This window comes from Lipophrys pholis (genome assembly GCF_963383615.2).
Source record: "Lipophrys pholis genome assembly, chromosome: 15".
NCBI classification, from domain to species: domain Eukaryota; kingdom Metazoa; phylum Chordata; class Actinopteri; order Blenniiformes; family Blenniidae; genus Lipophrys; species Lipophrys pholis.
This window is the reverse complement of record NC_137642.1, coordinates 24,743,082-24,756,207: the sequence shown is the minus strand read 5'-3', so window position 1 is coordinate 24,756,207 and position 13,126 is coordinate 24,743,082. Positions and strand designations below refer to the sequence as shown.

General features: G+C 41.3%; 1 protein-coding gene across 1 annotated transcript in view; it reads right to left on the bottom strand.

Moving 5' to 3' along the window:
• Nucleotides 1–9,596: 9,596 nt before the first annotated feature.
• Nucleotides 9,597–13,126, bottom strand: part of wdpcp (WD repeat containing planar cell polarity effector) — a 100,136-nt gene continuing 96,606 nt past the window's right edge. Inside the window, exons 17-18 of the mRNA XM_080482149.1 lie at nt 11,921–11,952; nt 9,597–10,060 (exon numbers count right to left, since the gene is read on the bottom strand). Coding sequence (XP_080338275.1) covers nt 10,010–10,060; nt 11,921–11,952 — 83 coding nt within the window. The 3' untranslated portion in view covers nt 9,597–10,009. The remainder of the gene's footprint in view (nt 10,061–11,920; nt 11,953–13,126) is intronic.

The following is a 13,126-nucleotide window of genomic DNA, read 5'->3' as shown; positions in this document are numbered from 1 at the left end:
CACATGTAAAGTGTGTGTGTGCGTGTGCGTGCGTGTGTGTGTGTGTGTGTGTGTGTTTAATGCGTTACGCTCGGGGGGTGGGGGTTATATAAAAAGCGGAGGAGAGGAGGAGGAGGAGGAGGAGGAAGGTTGTTTGTGGACGAAGGCCGCAGCAGCAGAGCAACAACACACACGATCCATGCAAATTAATTGCCCCAATAAAAAACCCCGTCCTTGTGCAGAAAAAAGAAGAAGAAACAAATGAACCCCCCGAAAGGAGCAGGTTGTTTTCCTGTTTCATGTTTCCAAGCTCGATTGTTCCACTTTAACTTCCGCCTGATTGCAGCTCAAAGTGGCTTTTGATTTATTTTGTTTTTACTTCAAATGTTTGAATTTTCATCTGAAAATATCCGGACAGTCTTATGGATATATGTTCAGTAAAATACAGAAAACCTTTTGACTCCTCGCGCCAGTTAAAATACAATCAACTGTCTTTATCGGTTACAATTTCTCTCGTTTATTCAATCGTTGTCTGTTTATATGTGAAAATCTAAATCTGAACAAAAATATAGAAAAGTCTGTTTTTGGAGCCTGAACGATGTCCTTCATTCCTCTGCAGCTTAAATCTGTTTATATACATTTAAATTAGAAAAAATAAGAATTCGTCCACACATAAATGGTTATTACTGGAGCCTCAGTTGTCTGTATAATCAGTGCCTTCATATACCCCCTCATAGCTAAAAAATTACCCCCCCCCCCCCCCCCCCCCCCCCCAAAAAAAAAAATAGATACATATTTTTTAATTTACTCCTGCCTGCTCTCCTGTCGAAGTATTTCTTTTCTATTCTATTTCTATTTTAGAAAAACGTGTGAAATCCTTTCTGTCCGATCAGGTCAGAAAAGCTGAAATACAAACTCACATTCACAGAAAAACTTTTTCTTCCCAAAACTTCACCCCAGTTTGAGTTCAAATCAGTTCCCTCACAATTTAATATTTTCCCTCATTCATCCAAGTTTTGTCTGTTAAAAAACAACAAAAGCAAAAATAAATATAAAAATAATCTTCTTTTTTCTCTTTCTTAATGTGTCGTTATGGCATTATGCATTATGTATTATCAGTTCCCTCAAACTCCATCAGTTAAAATAAATAAAAATACATTTATTAGGCTTTTTTTTTTTTTTTTTTTACTTTCTGATTGCAACTGTTTTTATTGCCTTAATTTGTAAAAAAAAATTTTATCTCATTTTTCCAACCTTTGCCTTTTTGTGTATATATTCATATAAGGTAAAAAAATAACAAATCTTCACATAAAAAAACAGAAAAACATTTTCCTTCATGTGTTAAATTTCGCCGTTATATTTCGGGGAAAAAAGCCTAAAATTCCTTATTTACATGGAGAAAAACAAACTTTATTCCTGATTCAGACCCCAGTTGCGTGTTGATTACCATCAATGCTCACATGTAAATGTTTGTGCTCATATGCCTGTAAAATAGTTCACTCTAAGTCTACATTTCTTTTAATTCAGTCCTGCTTGTAGCTTCACTTCTTTTCTGTTTGTTGCTAAAAAAACAACTATTGTCTGATGTGTTGAACATGACCCGAGTCATTAGATCCCAGTGAGTTTTATATTTAAAGAAATGGCCGAAGTGAAGACATGTATTCACAAAACGCACATTGAGATGCAGAAATCAACAAACATGCTGTTTTCATCAAACAGGATTAATACGTAAGAGGAAGAGTTTTATTTGTACTTTTAAAAAAACAATTTCTTTCTCGTTTTAACAACTTTGTTATAGATTGAAATGTGTAAAGTGTGTAAAGGAGTATAGGCGTTAACGCCACAACGGTTTAGAGTCAAAAAGGTCATTACTTTATCTTTTATTATTGTTGCATCTCATGAAACGAGATTAGGTGAAATAGATTGAAAACAAATCGGCAGCTCGGATTGATCCATCTTTTTTTTTAATTTTTTTTTTTATTATTGATCAGTTTCTGTGTTTAACACTTTGATCTCCCTGCAGAAATGTAAACTCGACATTGTGGAGGTTCACGGGGTGGAAAAGCTGAGAACTGATCAAGTTGATCACATTGATCAATTAATATCTCGACTTTCGGTCTGTTTCACACGCTCCGCTGCTCTCTCTCTCTCTCTCGCTCTCTCTCTCGCTCTCTCCATCCCTCTTTATATTCTGTCCCTTTATGTAAATGAGTCCCGCAGCAGCTGAATAAATATCTGCTGACCGGGACATTAAACATGTTTGCGCCAAGACGCGCAAACAGCGCAGCGAGCGTCCAGCGACAGCGGAGGATTTGTTCGGATTTGCATCAAAACAAACATTTGCGCCCAATCTTGCGCGCTTGTTTAAGGAGTTTGTGGAGAGCCACAGGTCTGCTGAGGCAGCTGCTCACCTTCAAACACCCGACAGGCCGCTTTCCAGACAAAAAGCGCAGAAAGAAAGAAAGAGAGAGAGAGAGAGAGAGAGAGAGAGAGAGAGAGAGAGAGAGAGAGAGAGAGAGAGAGAGAGAGAGAGAGAGAGAGATCCGTTATTAAGTGTTTCCTGCGCGCATGCGGAGCGACGTGTCGGACGCGCAGGAGACGTTTGTGTTCAGCCTCCAAGTCACAGGTTTTTTGTCATTTAACAGCTGCTGATAGAAATCAAAGCAGAAAACACAAGGAGGCGGATTTTAATCTGATTTCTTGCTCTGGGAGAGGACAAAGAGCGAACAAAGCAGGGATTAAAATCTGGGATGAGAGAAGTTATGGCCTTCAGTGGAGCCAAAACTCCAAGGCTGAAATCCTCCTGCTCTGTGGAGAGGGGGTGGGGGGGTTGCGCAAAGAAAAGGCATTGCGCAAAAAAAACAAACAAAAAAAAAAGGAAAAACCCGTAGAATTTTTGTTCACAAGTGCAAAATTCAAACTGAAGGTGCGTCTGGGAAAAAAACAAAAACTCTAACTGTGAATTTAAACTTTAAACATGACATTGTTTTCAGTCTGGCCATTGTCCTGTAGATGTTTACCCAGTAAACATTTAAACTCCAAACAGCCTCCAGAAAATAAATCTGCAAACTCCTGCTTATTCTAGTAGCTTAAGTTGTTTTGGGCTTTTTTTTTTTTTTTTTTTTTTTTTACAAATTTCAGGGATTATTTCTCACAAAGAAACTAAATTAATAAGCAATATGTTTTTTAAAGAAAAAAAAAACCTTACATGCTCAAAAGCATGAATTTGAGTTAAAATCAAGAATTGTTTTACCAAATAGTGTTTTCTCTTTTTTTATGTTAATATTGATGATTTATCCTCATGACAGCTCATAAAAGTGACTTTTTAACAGTGTAGTTTACTGTAAAACTGACTTAAAATTTTTTTAAGCCACTTAAGACTCACTGAAATGACTCTTAAGTGACAAACACTACATGAAAATAATTACAACCATTCCCCTCAGAACAACACTGAAACCCACTGTGAATGTATTTACATTCGTCCATAACGCTGCAGATTAAAAACGAGCCGAAACACACTGACTTGTAGACTCGGCCTCGCCTGAACTGTAAAGCTCTGGAGCGACGGACGGCCTTCGTGTCAAAATGAGGTTTCTGTGCGATGGAGTTGTCGATACCACGGAGTCAAATAGTTCCTCTCTTTGTTTAAGACGTGTTGTGAATAGTTTCAGTGCTTCATGAGGATTTGAGGTGGAGAGGCGTTTTTAAAACAACGCCAGGATGAAAATATTCGCCGTCTTTCTATTTTGTCGGCTCTTGGTCGGATCGGAAGCTTTGGAAAACGTTCTGGACTGGAGTGTCCGAGGCGTTTCATGCGGCTGGATTCATGGGAGGTCGAAGAAAACGAGCAGCGAGTGCCAGCGCGTGTGATCGGTGTTGGGTTTTTTTTAACGCGAGCCGAGGGCCTGACGCCTCGAGCCGATCGATCGCGCCGCGACGTCGCGACGCCACGACGCCGTCTGGACGTTTGACCTTTTGGGCCCGCCAGCCCGCTGCGGCGACGCGGCCTGAACGCGGCCCCAGCTGGAGAACCGTTGACATTTTGTTCACACTTTGTCCAGGAAATGAACTGGAACCGCGCTTGGACCGCCTTTGCATGAGTGGCTGCGATCGGTATCGGGGAAAGTGAAAGAGAGACAGACAGAGAGATAAAGGCAGAAAACCGGACTGATCCTCCACTATTTGGTTTGCGAGACCTCCGCAGGCCTCGATAAGGCAGTGTGAGAGAGATTCGAAGGGCCGGCAGATGCACTGATAGCTGCCTGCATGCTGGGGCGGTTTTCTTGTCTTCCGTTTCCATGCAGGACGAGAGAGAGAAAAAAAAAAAAAGAAACCCACAACACTCGCGCTCGTCTTTCATTGGCTGTCGACGGTCGCCAGACCTTGGCATCCTGGTGTGTTCATAGGCCGGCGTGAGGAGCGAGAGGTGATACAGAGGAGGATTATATTTACCTGCCAGGTTAATCTGGGGTCAACTGTACACCGTCGTGGGTGTAGCTCCAGCCTCCGTCTCTGGTTTCTCCTGCTTTTGCTCCTCCACAGCTCCTGCGTCTTGTTTGACTGTTCGGCTTCAGGAAGCCGGTTTTGTGCAGCTGGCGCGTTGTCCTCTCTCGAACGTCCGTCCTGCGATTCTTAAACGTGTCCCGGTTGCAAACAGACCCGGAGAGGCCGAGCGCGGCGCCGGGTCCGACAGGAGGGGATTTCACAGTCGAGTCCAGGTGGTCAACGCAGCCGAGCTGGAGCGTGGAAAGCAGCTTAGTCGCCCCTGTGGCACAAGGCTCGGAGAGCATTCATGAAATTCCACGCTGGTCTGGGTAGTGGAGGCTCAGCTGAGCAGAGGACACAGGCAGAGCAGTTTGACGTCTGTCTGTAACATCCCAGACCTTTTGTTTCACGCCGACTTAAAGCTGGAACAGGCTGGTTGTTCCATCCTGAAGAGTGTTGGCGGTTTAATTCACCTTGTTTTCTGTTGGGCGGCCTGTTATATTACATCCGATGGCCACGTCTTGCAGCAAACTGGCAGTTATTAGACATGAATTTATCTTGTTGTGCAATTGGACTCATAGTGAATAAAAAAAAAAAAGGACATTTAACTTAAAGACAAATCTACACGAGCTTTGTTTTATTCACAAACTGCACAATACTGTCTCACCGAATGTAAACAACAAAAATTGCACTGCAGCTTCATGACACCACACTGAACCTGCTCGCTGCACGATACTTAAAACATTAACACATTAAAGCATAAATATCAACATTTACAATACTAAACGTGTCTGTTTCTAGGTAAAGAGTGGGATTATTTACATCTAATTTTATAAACCTTCCAGTAAAATGAAGTACAGCTGTATGAATACCTCAAACAGTCTCGGATGGAGTCAGAGATTCAGTTGTATGCCGACGATAGTGAACGCAGTCATATGTTGAGCATTTTCAATTTTTTCAGCTCCGGAAATATTAGTATTTACAAAAAAACATAAAATGAGACGGAACAATCTGTGTAATTTCATAGACAAAATTTATTTATTTCCTGTCTTATGATACACAAAGACTTTATGTCTTCTATGATATCATTAGGTGGTTTTAATGTTTTCTAGTTTTGTCCTTTGCGGTAAATTACAGATTACCGTAATGTCTGGATTATAAATTGCATCATTCTTTCTCGTTTCCATTTGGCTGCGTGGGTCACATGACCAGTTTGTATAGAAAAGCATGATCACGTGGAGATCAGTGACAGAATTCTTACTCCAGCCTTCTAGAGTTTTGTGGTTGATTGCCGCACAGCTTCTGCAACTAGTATTTTGTAACACATATATCATATGAAGACTTTCTGAAGGAAGGCGGCGACGGTGAGCGTCTTCTTTCTGCTGCGAGGTCAAACGCCTCCTTCCTTGTTTCCCGTAGCTGATGGGAAATCAGACACGTCGGCACTGGTGGAAGCTCCTCGGTCTGGCTTCACGTCGGACGGCCTCAGCCTCGGTTTGACCCGGTACCCGCGCTCTGCTCTCCCGGTTGCGTCACAGAAAGGAGGGATGGATTAGAAAGGCATCCGACGAGGGGGCTCGGATTATCTCATGGTGGAAAGATGCAGCGGACCCTCGCTCCAAGTCGGGACTTGTCTTGTGGAAGGTGTGCTGGCCCTGCAGGCTTCAGCGTTTCCCACCGAGGACGAGCTGACGCTTCCTCTTTCCTTCGCGTTTATTTGTTTTCTCTGTTTGCACACGGGGTTTGAAGGAACGAGGTGAACCTGTGACCTTTGACCTTTAAAACCACGGTCTCATGATTGCTTCTGTAGGAAAAAAAAATGTAAAAACTATTTCTCATAGGTTATAGTTGAGGTATGGGGAATATTTTTTTCTTTTAAGTCGGCATAAAAAGACACCGTTGTGTACAATTATACCATGAAATCTCTTGCAAAGTGACTGAAAACTGAGCAAAATCACACATAATTCATCATTCTTAAGTAAAAAAAAAAAAAATCTAAATGGACTTTATGAATTCTTAAAGATTATCTATGTATTAACAAACACACAATAATGTTTTATTTACAAAAAAATACATTAAATATGTGTTTTTTTTTTCCATAACAGCCATTTGCAGTAGCTCACTGTGTGGATTGCTCCAGAACACTTTCTTTTCACATTTTAAGATAAATGCATCCATCAGGTGCAAAAACCGGGAGGAGAAAACATTAGAAATCCTACCGACCCGATACCGGTATCGGTCCGATACTACACAGAGGACTGGTACTCGGAAAACGATCCCCAATACAACCCGATGAGTATTACATGATGTCATGCATCGGTAACGTCACACAGCAGGTGCGCGATCGATGTCTGCGATTTGGAGATTCTCATTTATTATTGAGAATGACAAACACAAGATAGTCTGTAAACTATGTTCTGCCAAAATATCACAAGGAGGTGAAAGATAGTTCGTACATCACCAGCAACTTAATCACCAGAGACATTGGGACCAGCAGAGCTCGCTGGTGTTTTGGAATAATAGGTTTCCCTGTTAACTGGTGAACTTCCTAAAGCATCTATCATTGCTGCTAGTAATCAGGCTATTTGGTACTTGTATCGGTACTTGGTATCGGCAAGTACTTGCACTCACTTGTACACTTGTAAAAGTGGTATTGGTGCAGCCCTAGTTAGTTTAAAACAACTCACAGCTCAAAGTGATTCACAAAGATGAACCCAAACAGTAAAACCAAGACAAAAATGATTAAAAGAAGGTATTTCAAATGTAAAACTAGGGGGGGATTATTAAAATTTAAAAATGGATTAAAAATACCTTAAGGTAGACAAATAAACAAGATGAAATATTAAAGGCGAGATGATATTGATGTGAAAAACAGATCAAACTGAAGATAGAATGCAAATATCGTAAAAAGAAACTTAAAAAATTTTAACGAAATGTGCAAAGGAACGTCTTTCAGATGAGTAAGACGAACGGATTCCTCCGGACAGTACGTGACTTTGAGCGTGAGGTACCAGGTTTGAGTAGCTGGAAGAGTTTCTGACGTCTGAAACACTGAAAGATTAAACAGACTGACTCACTGCGACAGGAGAACAGGAGCAGCCTGATAAACAATCTTACTGGATTCACGAATCACGAGAAGAGGAAAGCCATTGGAAGCACTTTCAAAGATTCAGTTGTCTGTAATTACACTAATGAATAAAAATAGATCCCTCTTCTGATAGAATTAGAAGCCATGATGCATTCTGCTTCATCACGCTGAGGCCCGGTGGACGTGAGGATGAAACAAGGATCCCAGTTTTCTAGAATGTCTGTTAAAACAGACGAATGACTTTGTGTGTTAATCAGAACTTTACGAGTGAAGTCAACGTGCTCCGAGTTGGAAGAAGAAATTCAGTTAGTGCTATACGGTTCGTCTGCTCAACGGGAGCAGAAACACACTCAAGGCAGCCAGGAAGGGCTGCGATGAAGAAGTATTTGTCCAGAGGACATGAAAGCAGTGTGACGCTCATGTGAGGTGAATCGACTGAAGAAAGTCAACGCCCTCCTGAAAAACTCTCACCGGGAAGTAAATCACTGTTTGATGTCTTTAATGGGCCTGACGTGTTTGTAATGTTTTGGGGGATCTGAATTGTGGAGATCGGGAACCTGTAAATCGTATGACGACCTCCTCCTCCTCCTCTTCCTCCTCCTCCTCCTCCTCTTCCTCCTCTTCCTCCTCCTCCTGAGGGGAGAGTGAATCAGTCCAATCAGGACCATCATTAGACGAACGCAGCACAGCTGTTGCACAGAGGACAGAGGGAGGGGTAACACACACACACACACACACACACACACACACACACACACACACACACACACACACGCACACACGCACGCACACACGCACACACACACACACACACACACACACACACACACACACACACACACACACACACGCACACACGCACACACAGATAACCTGGATAATAGCAAGTGCTGGAGGCTTGACTCCTTTCCAAATGTTAACAAGGCCGTTCCAGAGCTCCAGCGCGCCGCGCAGTATGTTAATACCACTAATAAGCCTATCTCTGCGAGTCATCTCGGATGGCAAAGATCGGAGGCGGCTGCACCATAAAAGCTGCCGGCCACATTTTAAATGAAGCATAACTATTTAGGATTTTCACAAAGCTGACATAATTGCTTAAAGGGTAACTGAGGAGAGCGTTTGGTCTCGTACTTTGTTTTCCGTATTATGAAATTTCATTTGTGTGCTGTATGAGATTTCACTGCTCGCATGTCAAAAGGGGCCCTCTGTGTAGGCCATCAGAGCAATGGGAGGAACACGGTGCCTGCCTGTTAAGCGATTTTGCAGCTTTTTATCCAAGCTGTCAAGTCAAACAATCAGGAGATAATGCAGCCTTGGTTTGTAAATTATAAACGTGTCAAGAGATGCACTAAAGGCAACGACAGATGCCACTTATCTCCAGCTGCCTCTGCAGTGTGACTGTATCATCAGAGGGGAAATATAACATTTTGATGTTTACATAAGAGAAGTATTAGTATCAGTCAGAAATGTAATTCCTTTCACCCGGCCCTCTCGCAGAGGATTGACTCCCCAAAAAACACACAATGATTTTTTTTCTTCTTCTTCTTTTTTTTTTTTATTTAAAAAAAAGCAAACAAAACAACAAAAAAAAGGGGGAAGCAGAAAAGCATCCTCGCTGATCTTCTGTCCATTTCCAACATCGCTTCTTGTATATTTTTTGGTGGAAATCCTCTTAGAATGCAAAGTAAATAGATTACGATACAGTGAGGGATTAGGGCTCGCGCGGCGCTGTCAGATTAGTCGGTGAGCGCAGCGCGTCGACAGCTCTGACACGGCTATGGCTGCTGTTCAGGAAAGGGGCTCCGCGCGATGCTTTAAAGTCGCTGGTTGGCTCCTGTTCATGAATAAAACCGCGGCCCGTAATCTCGACCAACACACACACACACACACACACACACACACACACACACACACACACACACACACACACACACACACACACACACACACACACACACACACACACACACACACACACACACACACACACGCACACACACACAGGCAGGCAGGCAGAGGAAGCAGGGAACATCCAATATCAGCAGTGATGGAAGTATAATAGAACTCTTTATTTTTCCAGGCTGATTAATGGTGAGGTTTTAAACACTTTCTGTCATGTTTTTAAAGGAGGAAACCGGTGTAACTGTTTTCTTTTTTAAGGTTCATTTCCTTTAACCTTCACTAAGACAGAAAATAACCTCGATTCATTTCTTTCCTCTCTCTCCCTCTCTCTCTCTCTCTCTCTCTCTCTCTCTCTCTCTCTGAAATTTACAGATGCACTGTGACAGGTCTGAGAAATAAAAAAGCTTCTGTGTGGGCGTCGTGCAATAGCAGTTTTAGATCCTGTTGGAGATAAGATTTCAGGTGAACGACGACGCATATTAAAAGAGAAACAAAGTGAGGTTGGTACTGGTGAGATGCTGTGGGTTTTTTTTTTTTAAGAGTCTTTGTGCAATGTCAAACTACTCCTAAATGGACCACGTGGAGCATGTCGGGGTCTTCGTCGTCCTGAAGGAGGAGAAACACAAATGATGACACTGGTTAACATGAAATACACACAGAGGTACAGACACGTCATCATCTGGATCACTTTCTCATTCAATAATGTAAGAAGAAGGGTCTATTTGGCAAGTTGATGTGACTTAGACAATAATAACAATAATCATAATTTAAAAAAAAATCATGACTAAAAGGAATGAAAGGAGGACAAACATACTTTTTTATCTACAGAAACACATTTTGTTGTGAAAATATATAAAAACGTATAAAAAAATCTCTATATATATTGCCCTTTCAGAAACCTACTTTCAATGCAGTTACATAATTTCAGTACCATATGCACCAAGTAGCTTGCTAATAATTTGGATTTGACTTCTTGCTTAGTTAAACTAGATTATTCAACACTTTTCATTTTCCAGATTGGATTTTCAATCCATTAGCAGCTAAACGCTGTCCAAACAAGAGCCTGGAATTGTTCCCTTTTTTCATTAAACAGCCTTAAATATTCAATTTAGTGTCATCTATGATGAAAAAAAAATGACGGAAATCCTCATTTGTGAGGATTAATTATGTTATCTGAGGGATTAGTTAAGGACTGCAGCAATAAAACGACATACAATACACTTCAGGGCTTTTACTTTGTGACTTGTGTAAAACTTTATGGGGCAACAGTGATTGACAGGAAGGTTGACTGTCATGTTGAACATCATGGCTGCAAAATGCATGTGTGTTCATCTTCGCCAGATACGGTATAATTAACTTTTAAATTATGCTGAATTTAATTATGCATAAGTTACTATTGCTTAGATTACCCGGCTAGGCTGAACAGTTATCATTACATATCATATGTGACAGAAATAAATTGATGCTGCCTGGATAATATAGAAAGATACAGCTTGCTAATTAATTCAGCATTCAAGTTAAATGCTGGATTTCCTGTTATAAACTAATACATTTCAACATAAAAACACTTCAAACTTCATTAGAGGAGTACAAGTTCTTACTCATGAGTCTGCAGATATTCAACAATCACCCTCTGTGATGCTGATGGTTTAGCTCAACTTATGTAAAAATGGAAATATAAAGAAAACTAACAAACAAACAAAACCGTACATGAGCTCATTTTTTAAATATTAAACTAAATCGATTGCAGATGTTTGTGTCTTTAAGTTTTAGGGTCATAACTCATTTCACAAAGCCATTAGACGTCACTATAATAAATCAGTGCACTTTAAACACCTGATGTAACATAAAGTCGATGTTCATGACGTAGTTCATGTTCATATTGTTCAATAAGTCATGTACTCAGTGGTAAAATCTTCTGGCTTAAAGTGTGCAAACAAGATTTACACATTTGGTAAAATGTCAGTGAAAACACAGACTGTGTCACTGAAGACTTTGTACCAGTAAAAAGTAAGAAAAATGTAAACAGTTGATCATTGCTTTGTGCTTAATGCTCACTTTTAAGATCTTCTCAGAATGTGAATGACCACTTTCATTAGTTAAATCTACACAAATTACAGTAACCCTAACATCAGTTGTAGAAGGAAGTTACCACTAATGCGGTTAGAGGTTAAAAACTAAGGTTCATGTCATATTAAGCTTTTTGGATGAGGCATATCTTAAATGTTTTTAACGAGAAGAAGAATGTAATCCTGTACAGACTTGGTCAAAGTTGGATTTATTGGCAAAGTGCTGCATGAAATGAAAACAGTTTATTGCCTTGAATGAATTCATATGTGTGAGTTTATATCACAAATACAATATTTGTAATCTTTTCGGCTCGCTGTATTAATACAGCTGTAACTACACGACTAAACTCCTCACCGGGACCGTTTCATGTGATTGTTTGTGACTCTTCAAACTTACGTTGGCTCCGTCTCGGCTGCCTCTGCGGCTTCCTGCAGAACAAAACAAGAGAAGATTTTGGGAGTTTGATGTTTGACGTTCACACAAACCAGCCGTGACACTTTAGACAAGTACAGCCTGGAAACATTAGAAGTGCATAACCACACACACACACACACACACACACACACACACACACACACACACACACACACACACACACACACACACACACACACACACACACACACACACACACACACACACACACACACACACACACACACACACACACACACACTCACCCACACACACCCACACGGTAGCCCTGCAGCACATCGACACACGCAGCCGAATGCCTGAGCAGGTTACATGATCGCTCAGTAGGTCAGACACGTCGCCTTTTTCTGGGTTTTAACCAACGTAAACTGTTGTCACTCATGGCGATCTCTCTTGCTCTGAGCCCCGCGTTAATAAGGTTATGATTGACATTAAAACCCCGGCGTGCCTTATACAGATATTAAAAACTTGGATGCAAATTTCCTCCAATAGCCTACAGTCCGGATTATGAAATGACAGAGCGATTTGGTTCACAGACAATCGCTAATCACCTGAAAAATGGAATTATTAAAACGGGGGAAAGCGGGATGAAGAAGAAGAGGAAGTAAAGGTGAGGAAGAAGAAGTGGCAGTAGTGTGTTCTCTTAATGGGTATTTTTCCTAAATGACCAGTTAGTCATCGCAGACGTCTGAGACAGAGAGAGCAGAGCACTCAGGCGACGTTTAGAGAATAAAAAAAAAAAAGAAAAAGAAACAGGCTGAATGTCACCAGAGAATTGCTGCGGGGCTTAAAAAAAATGGCCCTGAATCTGACACACTGAACATTACGGGCTGTGATTTATTCCAACGTGAAAGCTGAACACGCCTGCTGACTAGTAAGGCAGTTTGGAAAATTTATCGGAACAAGTTTGTGGGTGTGTGTGTGTGTGTGTGTGTGTGTGTGTGTGTGTGTGTGTGTGTGTGTTATGCTGGCAGCAGGACGAAAAGTTGGTAACACATTTTGTTAGACGGTCTCCATCCATCTCCAGTGGGTGCAGTGGTAAACTGTCTCCTCCCACTGTGGAGTTTGCATGTTCTCCCTTTACGTGTGTGAGTTTCCTCCGCAGTGAGGTTTTCTTCTACAATCCCAAAATACTGTCTAATTGGTGATTCTATAAATGACAGTAAT